Source organism: Pelophylax lessonae (genome assembly GCF_965119305.1).
Source record: "Pelophylax lessonae genome assembly, chromosome: 4".
NCBI classification, from domain to species: Eukaryota; Metazoa; Chordata; class Amphibia; order Anura; family Ranidae; genus Pelophylax; species Pelophylax lessonae.
Window position 1 is genome coordinate 523,728,629 of NC_138771.1, and position 21,208 is coordinate 523,749,836.

Sequence of the window (21,208 nt, forward strand, 5' to 3'; positions counted from 1 at the left end):
TATAGTCCAGTTACCTGGATTTATAATAGACCTAATACTGTTAAAAACTACAAGTTCCAGTGTGCTGAGGAACAGAGGAATTCTGAGTGAGCAGATAAATGGAACTGGCCTGGGCAGGCTCGCGCTCTTGGGACACGGGATTCAGAGCTGCAAGAGCAAGAGGCTGTTACTCCAGGTGTTTTTTTTGTGAACATCGCAGCCTAGGCAGAGCTGGGGTCCTCTCACCCAGGGAGGCTATATCGCCAGGGGCAGGTTTGCCATGGGGCCCCCCACCTCACATCCACGCAGACTTTGTTGAATGCCTGAGCCTTCAGGTTGCTAGTCAAGCACCCCACATCTGGTTGCAGACATTCAAGACCCTGCGCAGGGACATCCTGTCTCCAAGGGCCCATGCATCTGCAGGATTGGGGAGTGGGCGGAAGGACACATTACTTAGAGACACTGCATGCAGACACCATTACAACTGATCAGCTGAAAGACCTTTGCTGTGGGAAATACAACTTCTATTCCATTCAGCTTCATTGGCCTGCTATTGCACAGTGACATCTCTGGGCCCCACCACAGCTAGCTGAAGCCTACAGATACCCATACTACAAGGACTCTTCTCATCAAAGGACCCTCTTATAGAGTTGTAACCATTTGATTAAAGGGGAACTCTTACATAAATTGCATAGATTGCATAGATTGTTTCTCCACATTTCCTATGGCATCGGGGCTTAGAGGAAGCTGACTGACAAAAAGTCTTCTCTTCCCCCTCTTGTTTCTGGGGTCACAAATTTGTTTAAAGAATGTTTATTATAGCTATTTGACCTACTGCTATTGTTTTTTCACTGTGTATCCTTGTGATTTTGTTTACTGCAATATTATTCAAACTGGGTCATACCCGTGGTTTTTATGGTCTTGTTGACTCACTTTTTCCAGTAAAGTGTTAACTTACAAGCCCTACTAGATATTGGTGTCTTTTGCATTTATATCTTCTTCTTGAAGCATGTAGAAACCCAACGTTTCAGAAGTGCCGGAGGGCTTGCAAGGTCAGGGCAACCACTGGGGGCAAGCAACTTCCAGCGGCCCCTGCGGGGGGTAGTGCTACATAAACTTGTCTGACAATTTGGTTACTTTGCCCACTAAGGGCAAAACCCACCACCCAGTGATTCCTAGCTCCCCACTGCTTTGTTCATTCATTGAAGCCAGAAGTTTGAAAATCCTGCAAGTTCCATTTTGGATACCTTACTAAGGGGCAACTTCTTCCTTCGCGTCTGGTGAAATTGCACGAGCCTGGGGATTGGCTGTCACCGCCAATCCCCTGTCCGACTTCCCAATCTCCTGTGAGAATTTAGTGGCCAAAAGGAACATTTGGTGGTGGAAAGATTTAGGCTACATTTCAAATTAGTAAGCTATGGTTGAAATTTTCAAAACAGAATGTCCTGGGTTTTCGGGTTTTCAGGTGCTTTGAAGATAGGAGCTGGAGGCCACTGTACAAGTTACAGTTAGCCCGTATTTTTTCAATAAAAACATGTTAAAATGTATCTAAACCCATTAACAAAACTACGTGTACATTATTTATGGAGGAGCAGCATTTTCACCCTAGAACTGTACTACAGAACACGTTTCCCTCTCCTCTTTTCCATAACATAGGAAGTGTTCTGTAATCCAAAGAGAGGACTTGAAGCACAGTAACTGATAACAGTCTGCAGCACAAGAAATGATCAGCGCATAAAATTTCTAGCAAGATCAACAGGTATTTTCTGTACTTATTGAACAGGTATAACAAAACATTTTCAATGGAATATAACAGATCACATACACTTTACCAAAAGAAAAATCAATACCTAGACATATGCAACTTGCAAAGAGCAGCACATGTTGAAAAGAGTCATTAATGTTTAATAAAGGGACCAAAAATAGTCTAAAATACATTTTACTGCTTCTTCTCTACTCCGCCCATCAAAAAGCTACAACCCCCAAATATTTACATCTTCACTAGGTAGGGTGCCTGCTGCTCCTCTGAGACTTCCATATCTCCATCATGGTTGTGGGCAGATTGTGAGTGTGGCAGAGCAGCTGATTGGATGGTAAGAACCTACCCACAGCAGGAGTGGAGGACTACAAAAATTGGAGAACCAGATGCCTCTCAGTCCATAGTAAGGGCATTCCAAGAAACAACTAAGCATTTTTGGCAGAAGCATCAAGAGGGAGCGGTGGACCTAAAGTCATTTGAGTAATGATATATAGAAAAAATAAAACTGGATGACTTGATGCCACTATTCAGCATGAATGATGGTATTGACACTGACCTGTATTGCTCCTTAATAGGCTGCTGTCAACACTTGGCTGTACTTAAAAGGGAACTGTTCTGTATTTGCTGAGAAGAAAGACTTCTGTGTAGCCAAAACATGAACTCTATCTGATAGAACCCATTAGGTCAATTGCAGTTTGTACTAAAGACAGCAACCCCTCTGTGTGGGCCAGTCAGACATAATGACAGTTTTTATGGAAGAATGGCTGGGAGCAAAGGTCAGGGATCTTAGAAAAACATTTTTACTTCTTGTAGCATGCACCCAGAAAGATATAAAAAAAAAACCACAATATTCTAGTTTACAAAATAAGGTTTTTTTAAATCTCCCTGCCTGCAAATTGACCAGAAAAGGGACAGCAGAACACTGATGTCAACCCTGTGCCTTCCCCCTTTCCCATCAATGCAATTTAAAAAATCCTAAGTGGATCACCTTGATAACCCTCCTACTCTAAGTCTACATCTTAGTGTGAAAGGAAACAAATGTAAAAAACTATTTCTGGCACCTCTGCTAGCAGGTTTTAAAAATACTTGTTCATGTGTGTTTGTAAACCCAATGTTTTGGTGTGCCCAGGAGGCACAGGTACAACGTCCATCCCTGCTGCCTGCAGACTACCAAAGTCTATGACAGGGTCAAATACTCTGCGGCTGGAAAGGGCGGAACTTAGTATTGAGTGGTACTCACATTTAGAACGTTATGCGTTCAGGGATGAATGCCCAGGATGCTGGGCATTTATCCTGGAATGCATAGGGCCCTAAATGCAAGTACCACACACCATTGACATTGGCGCTGTCACACATGTGTTTATATGCATTTAGAGGGCATTGTGAATGAGGCCTATGGATGCAGCTACTTGTTGAACTGAAGTCCTCATTTCCTCCCCAATCAGCTTGCAACCACTTGCCTACTGGGCACTTTTACCCCCTTACTGTCCAGGCCAGTTTTCATCTTTTAGTGCTGTCACACTTTGAATGACAATTGTGCGGTCATGCAGCACTGTACCCCCCATATATGGAATTTTTATCTTTTTTTTCATACAAATACTAGAGCTTTCACTTGGTGGTATTTAATCACCACTGAGTTTTTTTATTTTTTGCTAAACAAACAAAAAAAAATACCACAAATTTTAAAAACCAAAATGTTTTTCTTAGTTTCTGTTATCAAATTCAATCAAACAGGTAATCTTTCTTCTTCACTAATGTGCGCTGATGAGGTTGCACTGATGGGCAATATTAGGCAGCACTGATGGGCACTGATAGGCTGCACTGATGGGCACTGATGAGGCGGCACTGATGGGCACCGATAGGCAGTACTGATGGGTACTGATGAGGTGGCACTTGTGGGGACTGATGAGGCTGCACTAATATGCAGCCAGTGGCGGTTTTAGGCATGGGCGAACAGGGGGAGCCGCCCGGGGCGGCATTTTTTCATGACACGTGGGGGGCGGCATGACAGTGTTCCCCAACCCCCGGGCCACGGACCGGTACCGGTCCGTGGATCAAATGGTACCGGGCCACCCGAGGAACTTTGAATAATTTCACTGTGGCAGCTGAGCCCCGTTTGCCCATGCCTAAAACAGAGCATTGCTCCCCCCTGAGCCCGCCCATTGTGTGACAATAGCGAATGAAAATTTGCTATTGTCACACTGATCCTCCTCCTGGCCAATCAGGGAGTGGGTCCTCCCGCTTCCTGATTGGACGAAAGGCAAACCCCACGCCACTGGCCGAGGAGGAGGTGCTGCGGGAGGACTGAGGAGACGCGGGGAATCCGGGGACTGAACTGAAGAGAAGTGAGGTAAGTGCACGGACGGGTCTCGCGGGGGGTGGCACGCTGGCATCTCTACATTGAATGGGGGCAATGCTGTGGCACTCTGCATTTATTGGGGGCATTGCTGTGGCACTCTGCATTTATTGGGGGCATTGCTGCGGCACTCTGCATTTATTGGGGGCAATGCTGTGGCACTCTGCATTTATTGGGGGCAATGCTGTGGCACTCTGCATTTATTGGGGGCAATGCTGTGGCACTCTGTATTTATTGGGGGTATTGCTGTGGCACTCTGCATTTATTGGGGGCATTGCTGTGGCACTCTGCATTTATTGGGGGCAATGCTGTGGCACTCTGCATTTATTGGGGGCATTGCTGTGGCACTTTGCATTTATTGGGGGCATTGCTGTGGCACTCTGCATTTATTGTTATGTTGTCATGTTATTTTTTTTTGGGGGGGGGGGATGCCGGGAGGGAGTCTTGCCCGGGGAGCAATTTAATGTAGAACCGCCACTGTATGCAGCACTGATGATGCTGCACTGATGGGCACTGGTAAGCGGCACTGACAGGCACTAATAGGCAACACTAAAGGGCACTGATAGGCAGCACTGATGGACACTGATAAGCTGCATTGATGGGCACTGTTAGGTGCGGGAGGACATCATATGATGCTCGTCATTTTGCTGTAGTGTGGTTGACAAGTGGTTAATGTATGCTCCTGGGATCTGACCCCACACTGACATGCACAGGCAGCCTGAGAAGACTTCCATAAAACATGCTCCTCTGCTCCTAATCCAGGGGAAATGATAGACAAACAGCTTCCAAGGCTCTGCACTGACAATCACCTCCCTTGGTGTGTATTCTGTATATAGTCCAAGATGCCTGTGCATGTTGGCATAGGCAATGTCCCCACACTGGATGAGTTGAATGATTGCAGGAGTGTATATGCACAGTAAAGCAAGTATGAAGCGAAATGTCAGCCCTTTCCTAATGCCGGGGGTCAGGGGGCTCTACACAGAATTTAACTGTATCTGAGCTCCACAAACTGAAAACGCTATTTACTGTGATTGTAAAGGGAATTAGAAAAAAGAAACATGATATACAGTACCCACCTGCTCTGTGCAGTGGTTTTACACAGAACAGCCCTGATCCTCCTCTTCTTGGGCTCACTACAGGCACTCCTGGCTCCTCCCGCTGCTGTGTTGCCCCTATAGCAAGCGGCTCGCTATTGGGGCACTCATGCAGGCTTGATACATTGACACACACAGCGCAGCTCAGCCCTGCCCCCCGTTCTTTCTCCTCACTGGCTGTGATTGACAGCAGCAGGAGCCAATGCTGCCTCCGTATCCAGTGTGGAGAAAGAGGAGAGACCTCCTGCTCTCGTGCAGAGTGATAGATCGATATTGGGTTCAGGTAAGTATAAGAGGGGGTTGGGGGGAAGCTGCACATAGAATGTTTTTTTACCTTAATGCATATCTTTCCACCTTTAGAACCACTTTAACTCTATTTTAATATTAAAAGCATACTTACCCATCCATCCATGTCACCATGCTTTATTTTGTTGATAACACAAGTAAATATAATATACTGTACTTGCCTATCTATTTACCATTGCTACTAACATAAGACCGTTTTATGTTTCCTTGTTATGAGAAAACACAAATATTATAAGATTTTGAACTTTTAGATCTTTCATCTGGCACTCTCAGAAATTGTACATGTTTTTATTTCCATCTGTGTCCCAGCTGGGGAGATTCACTTTCCTTATTTATCCTGGTGTCTATTGTCATCAGAACAGAAATAAAATGGAAATCTTCCAATGAGGACACATGTTCAAATGACAGCTCTGAGCTGTATAAAAGGGGATTTAGGGGATTTCTTTCACTTTGAAAAGATTTCCTCTCACTTCCTGTTGTGCCTAGAGAGCATAAAGTGAAGAAAAATGTACCCAATGGGATCCAGATAACAACAAAAATAAAATAGCACCTAAAAAAATGTTGATAATCCTTTGGGACAGTTTTGGTACTAAACTTTCTTAAATCAATAAACTAGTAAAATTAATTTGCCTTTATGGAGTCTTTTTCTTATTAAAAAGCAAAAAAAAGATACATGCATTGCTCTTGTTATTTGATTACATATACTCCATATACTTTAACATCACAGATCCTCTAGTATGCAAGTTCCCAACCATCAAATGTATTTAGCATATGCCAAAACAGAATCAAAATACTGTTATCCCCATATTACTTTAGCACTCATATTTATATCTAAATGTTTGATAGAGAAGGAATAGAGGTCCATTTCCCAAACCAATGATCCACTTCTTCAGTGGAAATACAGAGGTAAACATCTCTGGATATTGCTCCTATATGTATCCTTTGGTTAAAGCGACAGGAAATCTGCAATCATCTATCTTGTCCTATAATGACTCATCCCTTTTAAGGTTTTCCCTGTCCTAAACTTTGGTCTAAGGTATTGCTAATGAGGAAGGGTGTAAACAGGTGCTTACAAGTTGGTTGTAGAGAGTTAGATGATTCTTCAGGCTGCCTAGAAGGGAAGGGGTTAGGCTAGGTGTAGCATTTTCCCAGGCATTTCTGGGCTCAGCCCTCCACCCTGTGTTGTCAATAAATAGGGGAAAGGCTTTGCTCAGGCGTTTTTTGACATGCTGGATGGGAAGTGAAACCAGGGCGGGAGCAAAATGTAACACACCGCACCCCGTGGAGCACTCTTTTGGGGGAGTACACCTAGAATAGAACCAAGACTTAGCCGGATCACGAACTCCTACCTTGGAAAGGTATGCATTGGGCAGCCTGCCATTAGAAAGTTAGGGAGATACATTTTAGAATGTTCATTATGTTGGTGGACTGTATTGCCAAGATGTTCAGTAAAATCCTATTAACTGTTTTATGCCTGGTCTGAAGTTATTTACCCACTTGACCTCCAGACGGTTTACCCTCCTTCATGACAAGGCCATTTTTTTGCAATACAGAACTGACAATTGCGTGGTCATGCGACGCTGTACCTAAACAAAATTTATATCCTTTTTTCCCACAAATAGAGCTTTCTTTTGATGGTATTTGATCACCTCTGCGGTTTTTTTTTTTTGCTGCTCTAAACAAAAAATACAGATAATTTTGACAAATAAAAACCCAATATTTTTTTACTTTCTGCCAAAAAACATATTCAATAAAGAAATGTTAAAAATCAAATTTCTTCATCATTTTAGGCCAATATGTATTCTGCTACATATTTTTGGTAAATAACAAACTATGGGATTTTTTTTTTTTTTTTTACTAGTAATGGCGGCAATTAGCGACTTATAGCGGGACTGCAATATTACGGTGGACACTAACTGACATTTTTTGAGGACCCTAATACAGTGATCAGTGCTAAAATATGTACTGGCCCGGCTAAAATATGTACACCCCCCCCCCCCCGCCCCGGAAGTGCAGGATCATGAACTAGCTACCCTTGCCGCCGGTTATATATACAGTATATGGTCGGCAAGCGGTTACAGGGGTGCATGAAGGTACATGGTGTATCTAAAAGAACAGTGCCTGTAAGCACACACAGGGTGAAGACTAAGGAATGGAAGTCCATCACAAGGGGCAAAGTAGCTGGCAAGGAGGAGTGTTTGCTATGAGTAACCGTGAATTGGTAGGAATATTAGTGGTAGTGATAAAGTGCGCTATCCTAAAATATTGCATATGATACAAAATATCAAATAGTGTATATAAGTATAAACAAGGTAACAATTGACCTATATACATATCAACACAAGTGTGACAGAGAAAAAAATAAAAATAAACAAAAAATAAAATGCATGGGTGATGGGTCCTCTAGTAGCGAAGGGGTCAAGGCTTTGACTCCCTCCCTAGCAGTCGGTGCCCTGAAAGCAATCAGGATAGAATTCAGCTCGGCAGTGTCCTCATCTAAATGCTACATTCTGGAAGACAAAGTGTGCAGCGCCAAGAGACAGATCTTTTCCAAAGAGGAAATCTTCACATTGCTACACAGCTGCAAAATGTGTATGGATCAGTTCTAAATGGGGGTTCTGCCTTTATATTGAGTTCACAAGAATGTGGCCCAGCTTGGTTCCGGGCATTGGTGAGGGTGTACACAAGAAAGGTACCCCGTGCGCTGGACGCCCCACCGACAAGGGTTTCCAAAGAGGATTCCCTCACATCCAGTGCTACAGTATGTAACCCTTCAAGTGGGTGTCTAAAAAATGGCCTACAGAGGATGGTAAGTGCCCTGTAGTGCCCCTCAGCCTCTCTACCGTAGGCAGAGGTACACCTATTATACAAACTTAAACTTCTTTTATGGCCCTTTTGTAAACCCTGCTTAGAGTTCTTTTATTAACCATGCCTTCCCCTGCCTCTGTTTAGTGATCCCATGCCAGAAGTGTACATAAACCGTTACCTACCAACAATCTTTCCATCCATCCAGCGTTTTTGAATGTCAAAGGAATCTCTCAGATTGCCCTCTGTTATAGCAAACTGAATGTCTGGCTTAGGTCCTACAGAGTACGCTGGAGTTACAGCTCGAAGGAAGATGATATCTGCAGGAACATAAGATTATTGATCAGCAATGTCATATGTTTCTTACTCCCTTTTTTTCACGACATACAAAGCATCAATGCCATCACAACCAGATAAAAAGGTGTCATAAATGTCATCAAAAAGACCCTTTTCATTCCCTGATCATGCAAAGTAGTACTTTTGTAATCCTTTCCATCAGATGTTTCATGGCTCCTTTCTCCAAAATGTACAGCCCAAGAAGAAAGAAACGTGCTACTACTCATTTGCCCATTTTGGCTTTTTTGTCAGAATTTAGTAGGTAACACCTCATCTCAATCTCTAATCGCTCCTCCAGCCTGCTGACATATGTTGACCACCCTGCTGAGAGCCGTGACAAATTACTGTTACAGGAAGGGTTGTGATTAATGTGTTGATTTTGACATCAGTGTGTTGCACAACAGGCAGGATGATTGGGGGTCCCGCTGGAGAAATACCATTGGTCCTGGGAGGGATCAGACTGGAGGTTTTGTTCACTAATCATGCTTCACTGAGTTGTTTATACAGTATACAGTACACATTTGACAGTAAACTGGGGAAAAGAATAGGGTTTGCTTTAAAACTGATATCCAGTTATGAATAAAGGATCAGTATGTTGTGACCCTCCCCTGCATAGTAAGGGTAAATGCTTATTTAGGCTAAGGGATAAGGGATCAGTAGAAACACTTTCCTTATTCCTAATTCCCATGGGCCTATTCCCGTATGCACAACTGGTCACACAAACCCGGTGCTTTTTTATGCCACCCCTCTAACACATCAAAAGGTAGGACCACAGATTGGGAGCAAAAAAGCTACTGCTGCTAGGGGACGTGAGGACACCAAGCGATAGTCCACTGCCAGAGTGTAGGGGAGAGCCATCTGCTAGGAAGATCTGTAAGTAAAACTGCTTTTCCAGTTCCCCAGACAGAAACAAACAGTTAAAGTGATACTAAACACACACTGTTCAACCCCTTGGAGCCAAAGCCTTTTTCTGACACTTGTTGCTTACAAGATAAAATCAGTATTTTTTGCTAGAAAATGACTTAGAACCCCCAAACATTATATATATATATATATATATATATATATATATATATATATATATATATACAGTATATATATATATATATTAGCAGAGACCCTAGAGAATAAAATGGCGATTGTTGCAATATTTTATGTCACATGGTAAGTGCAACATCGGTCTTTCAAATGCAATTTTTTTGGAAGAAATACATTTTCATGAAATAAAAAAAAAAACTGTAAAGTTATCCCATTTATCATCTTTAATGGGAAAGATGATCTTACACTGAGTAAATAGATACATAACATGTCATGCTTTAAAATTGCACACCCTTGTGGAATGTACAAACTTTGGTACTTAAAAATCTCCATAGGCAACGCTTTAAAAAATTCTAACAGATACCTGTTTACAGTTACAGAGGAGTTCTTACTAAATACTAGAATTATTGCTCTCACTCTAACGATCGCGGCGATACCTCACATGTGTGGTTTGAACACTGTGTACATATGTGGGCGTGACTTATATATGTGTTCGCTTCTGCGCGCAAGCACGGAGGGATGGGGCTTCTTAAATTTTCTTTTTTTCTTAAAAATGTTATTTTATTTCTACACTATCCATTTACATTTTTTTTTTATCACTTTTATTGCTGTCACAAGGAATGTAAACATCCCTTGTGACAGTAATAGATAGTGACAGGTGCTCTTTATGGAGGGATCTGGGGTCTAAAAGATTGCAAATCCCTCCTTTGCACTTAAAAGAATTCAAGGCTTTAAGGCTCCAGTACCCGGGAGTGATGTCATGAGATCACTTCTGGGTCTTTAAATCGGAGACCCGATCAGAGCCGAATTTGGCTTTGTTCAGGTCTTCGGCCAGCTGGCGGATGTGCCAGCTGATCACTCGGGTCTCCCCTTGTGACGGGAGACCTGGGCGAGCCACGAAAGGCAGCGGGAGGGGGCAAAATCCCCTCTCTCTCCTTGTCCCCTAGCTCTCACAGCTATGAAATGACCCAGATCTGTCCCAGCCTGTCTGCAGGGAAACAGAAGAGGGGGGGAGCTTCTAGTCCTCTGCTACTGGTCACATGTTCAAAATAAAAAAACAGCCTTTGGAATACAGAGTGAAAATAAATAAATAATATCAATAAACCTTTAAATTGTCAAACAAATATATATTTGAAAACAAATCTTTATTATTGTGGGTGGATTTCTGCCAGTCACAGGCTGTGTCACGCCCCCTCCAGCCTGTGTTTTAGAATAAAAGGAAGGCGACGCCACCATTAATCTACATGTATTTCCCCCCCCCCCCCCCCCATTGTGTTTAGCTGGTTATTGAGCGTGGAGGAGGAGGGAGGAAGTGCACTGTCATTTACAATGGTGTATACAGCCACATATTTGACTCTACAGACACATGGGCTCCTTAGATGTGATAGGGAATTGCTCTGCATAGACACTCAGTGATAACTGAGCATGGGCAGAGTTGCCACCACAGCTGCAAAATCCCTAGCTGAATTGGGGACATAAACAGAAGGTGGAAATAGAGAGCAGCAGGATCAACCAGGATCAACCCGAGACCAGAAATTTATTTTAAGGTTTCCTCTGTGTTAAAAAGGTTGAGAAAGGATGGCTTAGACTATTCAGAGTACGAATCCATACCCACTACTCTCTGATTTCTATCTTTTAACCAGTTTTCTATCCATTTACAAACTGATCTTTCCAGGCCTGTAGACTTTACCTTACACATTATCCAACTATACCACATCCACAGCCACCTCTCTGTCCAAGGTTCTACTTACTGTACCTCCTCATAAAAAGAAATCAGGTTTGCTTGACAACTTTTTTCTTTCATGAATCCATGCTGTTTGTTGCTTAAAATATTTTTTTCCAGCAAGAACTCATCTATGTGGTCTTTTATTACAATCTCCTGTATCTTCCCAACTTTAGAAGTTAAACTAACAGGTCTTGGTAAAGACTTTGATCCCTTTTAAAATATAGGCACCATATTGGCCCTACGCCAGGTCAGTGGTACCATTACAGTCGTTAACGAGTCCTTAACCACTTAAGCCCCGGAAGATTTTACCCCCTTCCTGACCAGGGGGTATTTTGCGATTCGGCACTGCGTGACTTTAACGGACAATTGCGCGGTCGTGCGACGCTGTACCTAAACGAATTTGGCGTCCTTTTTTTCCCACAAACAGAGCTTTCTTTTGGCGGTATTTGATCACCTGTGCGATTTTTTGATCACGCGCTATAAACAAAAAAAGAGCGTAAATTTTGCAAAAATAGCAATATTTTTCCCTTTTTTTTATATGAAATTCCCCCCAAAAAAAATGTAAAAATCAAAATTTTTTAACATTTTCAGCCAATTTGTTTTATGCTACCTATGTTTGGTAAAAAAAATCGCAAAAAGCGTATTTTGATTGGTTTGCGCAAAAGTTATTGCGTTTACTAACTAAGGGAAAGATTTTTGTCATTTTTGTTGGTTTTTTTTTAACGCGTAATGGCGGCGATCTGCGATTTTTTTTGCGCTACTGCGACATTGCGGCGGACAGATCGGACCCTTGACTGACATTTTTGACACTTTTGGGGTTACCAGTGACATTTCTACAGTAATCAGTGCTATATATATGCACTGTTACTGTAAAAATACACTGGTAGTGAAGGGGTTAACTTTATTTGAGAGGGAGGTGCTGTGTGTGTCCCTAGGGGCGTGATTCTAACTGTGATTGGCTGTTAGAAACAATGGCTTTGAAATGACAGAGCTCAATTATTTTAGTATCTGTGGGTGGATGCTATAGGGTCTAGGTGCTTTATCCACCTGCTCTGTCTCACCAAAATGTAGGTGTTGACTGAAGTTTTGCTTTAAGTTTATGAAAACCCATGTTACGTATTGGACATGACTAGGCTTAACACCTTTTCTGATTATAAATAATTGTTTCTGGGAAAATATTTTAAAATGCAACTACAACAAGGAGAGTTTATGAAAACTGGAGTCAAAGTTATGTCTTTACCAACCGTTGAGGTTTTACCTTTCCAATGAAACAGATCATCTGATACATAAAGGTAACCTCACTCCACGTTTGTTCTGGTGTCATTTATCATCCTAAGTACATTAGTGTAAAATAGGGTTGCGCAATACTATAAAGCAAAAGATGAATAAACAACCTAAGTGCAAATATCAATTCTTCATAAAGTCCAATAAAAAGTGCATGTGCTAATAGTGAACTTCAGTGAGGTCATATATACGTTGAAAAAAAGTCCATGCTCAAAACATGATATATATCAACCACCTTCTTCTCAGCAAATGATCTCCATGTGAACCATAATTAAGACAATACAGGCATACCCCACTTTTAAGTGCACAATGGGACCAGAGCATGTATTTAAAATGAAAATGTACTTAAAGTTTCATTTCTCAATGCATGTAAATACCCTAGCTCCATAGGAAATCTTGGTCAGCTTGACATGGCATTGCTCCCAAACCATGTTACAAGGACACCAAGCTTGGGGAGCATGTTAAGGGGATCCAGGACTATGACATGGTAGATTACCTAGGCAAGCTGGCCGGCCACAAAAAAGGATATGTTGTACTCCTGGGTCCCCTCTCGGTGCTCCCTAAGTTTGGTATCCCTGTCACTTATGGTTTGGGAGCAGTGTCATGTCAAGCTGACCAAGATTTCCTATAGACGCCAATGTTAAAAACCGGGAGTAGTGTCATGCCAAGCTGAACAAGCTGTGTCCTTACTCGCGAGTGTACGTAAAGTGAGTGTACTTAAAGCGGGGTATGCCTGTAGTGAACTTCCACTTCAGTGCACCGTCCCCGTGCTCTCAGAACTTTCACCTCATGTAAAATAAAGACAAGCCTTTGAATAGTATGTATACTCAGTGAACCGGTAAAATGCTCCACCGCTCTCCACCTCCAGTTGGTACAATTCCCAGAATACTGCGATACTGGTCCCTTTAAGACACCTGGGGTCTCCTTATGTCTCCAGTGTGTCCGCTCAACCACATGTTAGAACAAAACCACTTCCACAAACAACAATCCCTTAAAATAAGAAAGCCCCTTACATAAATATAACATAAAAACACATGTAGTCATATGTATACTCAGCATTGCATGGTATCTCGCATCACTTCTGGTCTACGGGTCCTACGCGTTGAGTCACACCAATGGACTTCACCATTCCCTGATTAAGTCACATGTTGTTTAGTCATCTTTTGCTTTATAGTATTGAGTTTTTTACTTGATTTAGACTGTGCAACCCTATTTTTATTATGGGAACACAATTCAGGGCTGCAGGAACCCATGCACATATATTTCTACATATATCTGTTTTATTGATATTTATTTAATAGCTGCACATCACTTTTTCCCATACACATAGCGCAGAGGTTCACATATTTATGATCCTAAGTATCCCTTAAAGAAACGTATATTCTGCTCTTTTCACAAAGCTTACCTTGTGGTTGGTTAAATTCCCGGAAGGTGGGCAGGGAGACGACTGTGTTGGATATTGTGTGTACCAGATCCATAATGCAGCTCATGTCATTTGGCCAACAGGATTTGATGCAGCGACTTGTATCTGATCTTTCATATCTGCTTGTGGAACAAAAAGCAAGACCGGTTGAAGTGTGATATTAGAACAACAATCATTTGAAACCACATATCATTTAGTTGCAGCGCTCTTGCCTGAAGGGGCCGCTGGAAATCGACAGGCTCTCCGAAAGTAGTGCAGAAGCTACCTGCCACAGACACAGTTCCAAAGCGGAATTTTCACTGCACCTAGATCACATGTAAACCGGTCTCAAAGTTCCTAACGTACAAACTGCCACAGCACAAGAGCATATAGCTTCATCTTGCCCAAGTAATTTTGCTAGATGACCCCAACATTCTGCCTTTTCAGTGGGGGTCATCCTGTATCTTGAGTTACTTTCTTGTACACCCATCATTGGGAATTCTACTGCTACCTGGGTATCCAAACTAGAGACTTCTTCCACCTTCCTCTATGGATCCTGTTCAGAGAGCCCTTTGGTCATCCACCTGGGCTACCAGCTACAGCCAGACTTCTTGTTATAGAGCCATTAGACCCCCCCTCCCTCCTTATTACATAGTTACATAGTTAGTGAGATTGAAAAAAGACATCAGTCCATCCAGTGTGTGTGTTTGATGTTAACCGTACATTGTATACCCCTGTATGTTGTGGTCTTTAAGGTACCCGTTTAATAATTTTTTTAAACTATCGATGCTCCCTGCCGATACCACTGCTTTTGGAAGAGAACTCCACATCCCCACTGCTCTGACAGTAAAGAACCCCCTACGTATTTTAAGGTTAAATCATTTTTCTTCTAGTTTTAGTGAGTGGCCACGTGTCTTATTGTATTCCCTTTCTTTGAAAAGTTTGTTCCTTATGCTAGGGTCACCAGTACAGTATTTGTACATTGATATCATATCCCCTCTCAAGCGTCTCTTCTCCAGGGAGAATAAGTTCTTGTAGTCTTTACTCATAGCTGATGTCCTCCATTCCCCTAATTATTTTTGTTGCCCTTCTCTGGACTCTCTCCAGTACCAGCACATCCTTCCTGAGGACCGGTGCCCAGGACTGAATGGAATACTCCAGATGTGGCCGGACCAGAGTCTTGTAGAGTGGGAGACACTCTCGTGTCTCCGAGGTAAGTAACTTGCACTAGACTGAATTGTATTGTGCTATTTATTACTAGTAATTTCATTCTTTTACTCTGAACTCTTAGATCACAAATGTCAAACGAAAGGCCCGCCAGGCCATTTCAGAACTCCTCCCTCAGATCCTGCACTCCACTCCTCTGTGCAGCCACAGGGCTCCACTGTCTCTGCCTCGTTTGTTGTCCGCATTCAGTAGATGCCAGAAGCTGACTTCAGCCCTTCTCTGGCCCTTCTCCAGACCCTACACTTTGTTCTTCCCAGCTTCTTCCCTGCAGCAGCAGAAGGTAAGGGGATGTAAGGGAGGTTGGGGGACTCTTGACTTCTGATGATGGGGGGGTCTTGACATCTGATGTAAGGAGGAGTGGGGTGCACTGGACATCTGCTTATAATTATTATGGGAATAATAAACTTCTAAGTCAGTTGAAAAGGAGGGTCACACGACTGGTATCATCCCCAATAAACTTTATTGGAGACTGCTCTGACAGAACACCGTGGCAGAACCATGTTCAGTCTCAGCAGTCTACAATAAAGTTTCCTGTGGATGATACCAGTGGTGTGTGACCCTCCTTTTCAGACTTGCATCACCATCATCAGACTTGCACCTGCCCGTCACAGCTTAAGTTTTTAGCTTATTACTAAAACCCAGTAATAAATTAAATGCAGAGACAATTATTTAGTATGATTAAGAGTATATTCATTTATATAGTCTTACAGATACAACCGGCTCTTTGAGGGCAACCATAATGCTGATGCGGTACACAATGAAATTGAGTTTGGACATCCCTGTCTTAGATAGTTATCCTGTATTATGCTGCCACCTAGTGGCCATTTAGGGAACTACCCCTAAGCAGCCCTATACTACAGTAGTTTCCCTGTCTGCTATACATTGTTGAATGCTTATTACATATCCATGTTATTGGCATTATTAACATATCTTGCATTTAAACAGTTGACTTCGAATTACATTTAGCTGATACCTCTACATAACATTTTTGGGTGAAATCAGAATGCATTTGAATTTCCTCCAACCTGCAACTGATCTCCTTCTAATCACATTTGGCATTCTCATTGACTTGTAAAGGGAGAAAGACAGCTCTGATGTGAAAAAATCCCATGTACACAGGCCCTTAGACAGTCCATGCTACTCATGACATCCAATCAGATTCTTCTTACATTTTCCCATAATCCTGCACAGATATCTAGTCTCTCTTTTGGCAGGCTTGTTTGGATATGTAGTTCTTCATTAATACAGGAAACACTGGTTTCATGTCCCTTTTACAGGTTACATTTTCCTATTATTAGATTTGATCATTTCCTCCACTTGCAGAAGACCGAATAACTAATACAAATTCTCATTGATCAACTGCTTCTTGAAAGGGGCTTTGTCAGGAAAGAAATCTGAAGGCTATCGAATTGTTCTTAAAGATGCCAACCCTTGCTTTACTGTTTATTTAGTCAACACACAACACACATAAGGGTCCTGATTGCACTGGCTACATGCTTGTTCCAGGTCAGTGAGTCACTAAATTGCACAGAAAGGTTAAGAATGATAACCCCAAGAATGATACCTTGTGTTTTTAAAAACAAGCCATCTGTAGCAGCTCCCATAACCTGAAATTTTCCATAGACAAATGCTTTAAGTCCATATTAGCCTTTGTTGGAAGTATGTCATTACCAATGCCCTAGGTTTACTGTTTGTGTTTACCTCTTTTATTGATAGTTTTTTGCCCACCTCTTGCCACTTGGGAGTAAATTCAGAAGCACATACAAAGTGTGTGTGTGTGTGTAAGGTGGGGGTTAGAGGAATCTCAAGACTCTCTGTAGCTTAAAAGAGAAGTGTGGGATTTTACAGTTCACCTTTACAGAAAACCTTACACAGGACCCTCTGGCCAGCCCCCCCCCCCCGGTTCCGCTGTACCGGAGTCCCATGATCCCCCGCTGTCACGGGGTGGCGGAAAACTAACACTGCACATCACCCTGAACACACCATCCCCACCATGAAACATGGTGGTGGCAGCATCTTGTTGTGGGGAGGTTTTTTTTCAGCAGGGACAGGGAAGCTGGTCAGAGTTGATGGGAAGATGGATGAAGCCAAATATAGGGCAATCTTAGAAGAAAACCTGTTAGAGTCTGCAAAAGACTTGAGACTGGGGCAGAGGTTCACCAACGACCCTAAACATACAGCCAGAGCTACAATTGAATGGTTTAGATCAAAGCATATTCATGTGTTAGAATGGCCCAGTCAAAGTCCAGACCTAAATCCAATTGAGAATCTGTGGCGAGACTTGAAAATTGCTGTTCACAGATGCTCTCCATCTAATCTGACAGAGCTTGAGCTTTTTTGCAAAATGTCACTCTCTAGATGTGCAAAGCTGGTAGAGACATTCCCAAAAAGACTTACAGCTGTAATTGCAGTGAAAGGTGGTTCTACAAAGTATTGACTCAGGGGAGCTGAATGCAAATGTATGCCACACTTTTCAGATATTTATTTGTGAAAAATTCTGAAAACCATTTATCATTTTCAATCCAATTCACAATTGTGTTGGTCCAAAACACTTTGTGTTGGTCTATCAAAGAAAATCCCAATAAAATACATTTACATTTTTGGTTGTAACATGATCAAATGTTGAAAAATTCAAGGAGTATGAATACTTTTTCAAGGCACTGTAGGTGGCTGAAGCATTGGCCCGAAGCGGCAACTGTCTCCTGCCGTATTTAAGACAGAGAGCCAAGCGATCACATGACTGCTGATCATTCTGTTCTCGGTGTCAACTGAGCAGATAGTGGTGGCTGTCAGTCTCCAGGTCTCTGTTCTACCCCTCCAGCACTCACTGGAGCACCAAACTGTTTAGGGGATGGGAGCAGTTGGTTCAGGGTGTTAGCAGTGTGCTGAGAGGCCAAAGCCAACCATACATGGATCAAGATTTGGTTGGTTCAGCATGGACAGGCCAAGATTGGATCCATCTATGGGCACCCTGATTGTACCCAAGTTGATCCATCAATCAACTTGGGTACAACCAGTCTGTAAGATTTTTTACATGCGATTACTACCAGCAGCTCCAGCCGCTAGCATTAACATTGTGTACTGCCAGCCGAGCCCTCCTGCCGGCAAAACACAATAACGCTGCAGGAGGCTCTTCCCCATCAACACTGGCTGTGTGGTGGTGGAGGAAGAAAAATCAAATCATCTATGGGATGCTTAAGCCAGCTCTGCTTAGCCATCTGGGTGGATCCCGACATTATTGTTAGGATCCCTGCAGAGCCTGGATCGGCTTTGTGATGCAGAGATAAGAGCACTCCTGTAACCCACATAAAAAAGTTTGGCCAAAAAAGCTTTGACCATATTTTTCCTTTAAAGGAGATGTACAGCCAAAGCTCATTTGGCTATACATCTCCTATGAATCACAGGAGTGCAGATCGTTCTGTACTCTTGTGACCCATTTTTAGCAGGGAGTGGGCTAAAGTATGCTCTCTGCTGACGTCACAGATGTCATTCCAGGTACCATGTCATCACGATCACGGAGTTGGGATCCACCAGGTGCCTGGACTGACACCCAGCTCAGCCTCTCAGCAAGCCCCTGAGAGCCTGAGTCGGCCGCTCCCCGCTGCGCCAGTGGCATAGCGTGGGGGGTGCAGGGGGGGGCGGCCGCACCGGGCGCAACATCTGGGGGGGGGGGCGCATCCGCAGTGTCACTCTGTCTGACATACACAGTTCACACACTGTCTGCGGCTGCCTCCATCTTTAGGCTGGGATATGTCCAGCGCGGCTGCCCTATGGCTGAAAATTGTGGGGCGGGGCGGGGCTAGACTGTGTCTCACCTGCCCATTGGTCAGTGGCAGCTGGTGCGTTGGGGGCACAGGGGCGCTGCCCCCCCATCCATGCCCCCGGCCCCCTAGGGCACGCTGGTCATTCTGCATTGAAAGGGGGCACGCTGGTTATTCTGCATTATAGGGGGCACACTGGTCATTCTGCATTGAAATGGGCACGCTGGTCATTCTGCATTAAAAGGGGGCACGCTGGTCATTCTGCATTGAAAGGGGGCACGCTGGTCATTCTGCATTGAAAGGGGGCATGCTGGTCTCTCTGCATTGAAGGGGGCACGCTGGTCTCCTCATTGAAAGGGGGCATGCTGGTCTCTCTGCATTGAATGGAGGCACGCTGGTCTCTCTGCATTGAAGGGGGCACACTGGTCTCTTTGCATTGAAATGGGGCACGCTGGTCTCTCTGCATTGAAGGGGGAACGCTGGTCATTCTGCATTGAAAGGGGGCACGCTGGTCTCTCTGCATTGAAGGGGGCACGCTGGTCATTCTGCATTGAAAGGGGGCACGATGATCTCTCTGCATTGAAGGGGGGCACGCTGGTCTCGTTGCATTGAAAGGGGGCATGCTGGTCATTCTGCATTGAAAGGGGGCATGCTGGTCTCTCTGCATTGAAAGGGGGCACGCTGGTCATTCTGCATTGAATTGGGGCACACTGGTCTCTCTGCATTGAAAGGGGGCATGCTGGTCACTCTGCATTGAAAGGGGGCACACTGGTCACTCAACATTGAAAGGGGGCACGCTGGTCACTCTGCATTGAAAGGGGGCATGCTGGTCACTCTGCATTGAAAGAGGGCATGCTGGTCACTCTGCATTGAAAGGGGGCACGCTGGTCATTCTGCATTGAATTGGGGCACACTGGTCTCTCTGCATTGAAAGGGGGCATGCTGGTCACTCTGCATTGAAAGGGGGCACACTGGTCACTCAACATTGAAAGGGGGCACGCTGGTCACTCTGCATTGAAAGGGGGCATGCTGGTCACTCTGCATTGAAAGAGGGCATGCTGGTCACTCTGCATTGAAAGGGGGCACACTGGTCACTCTGCATTGAAAGGGGGCACGCTGGTCACTCTGCATTGAAAGGGGGCACGCTGGTCACTCTGCATTGAAAGGGGGCACGTTCGCACTTAATAAAGTGTTTGAAAATAAACTTGCATTTAGATGAATTTTACTTTAATTACATCAGTATTTTCATAACAAACAATACATGTGCTTAGGGGGTAAGGGTTTCTTTAACTAATCTAGTGGAAGAGACTCGAGTGCTAAAATCCCGTGGGTTAAGGGGCGCAAATTACTTGCCTTGCCCCGGGTGCTGACAACCCACGCTACGCCTCTGCGTTGCGCCACAATAAGCGAGGAGGGGGCAACAGCTCTCTACTTGGGGAGCTGTCAGAACTGAACAATCGATCGCTTGGTTCTCAGTGCAGATGCACTGATGCTGCATCCACCTAGGTAAGTATATTTATGCAATAACCCCAAACACCATACTTCTCTTTTAAAGCGGAGTTCTGCTCTCCTCCAGCTAAAAATTAAAAGTCAGCAGCTACACATGGTGTAGCTGCTGACTTTTAATATTAGGACACTTACCTGTCCTGGAATCTAGCGCTGTCGGCACCCCAGCTGGTGTTTCCATCGGCTTTTGGGTGCTGCCACCGCCATTGTCTTTAAGGGAAACCAGCAGTGAAGCCTTGCGGTCTCACAGCTGGTTCCCTACTGCGCATGCGCAAATCGCTTTCTGAATGACTCAGTGGCGGGGAAAGGAGGAGGGAGGCCGAACTTCCGAGTGATCGCGCCGCAACGCAATCTCCTGGAAGTGGGGACAAGTGGAACTCCACTTTAAATAAATGTAAAGCCGCCGTTTCTTTTTAATTTTTATTTTTCTAATCATCACACATTTCAGTATGTAATAAAAATGGTGGCATCTGTTTGAAAGGTCTTTGGCAGTGATGATTCCTAAATATGGTCTTCCTTGGCAAGGTCATTTATAGCCTGAATACATAGAAGATTATACATATATAATTTGTATAATAAATTGTACTGTTTGTTGACTTCAAAGAGACTTTATAGACAAATATTTTCTA

General features: G+C 43.7%; 1 protein-coding gene across 1 annotated transcript in view; it reads right to left on the minus strand.

The window, feature by feature from the left end:
- FBLN1 (fibulin 1) overlaps window positions 1-21,208 on the minus strand; it is a 138,134-nt gene that overhangs the window by 15,314 nt on the left and 101,612 nt on the right. The window contains exons 15-16 of the mRNA XM_082255076.1: window positions 14,089-14,225; window positions 8,485-8,619 (exon numbers count right to left, since the gene is read on the minus strand). Of these exons, the coding sequence (XP_082111202.1) occupies window positions 8,485-8,619; window positions 14,089-14,225 (272 nt within the window). The remainder of the gene's footprint in view (window positions 1-8,484; window positions 8,620-14,088; window positions 14,226-21,208) is intronic.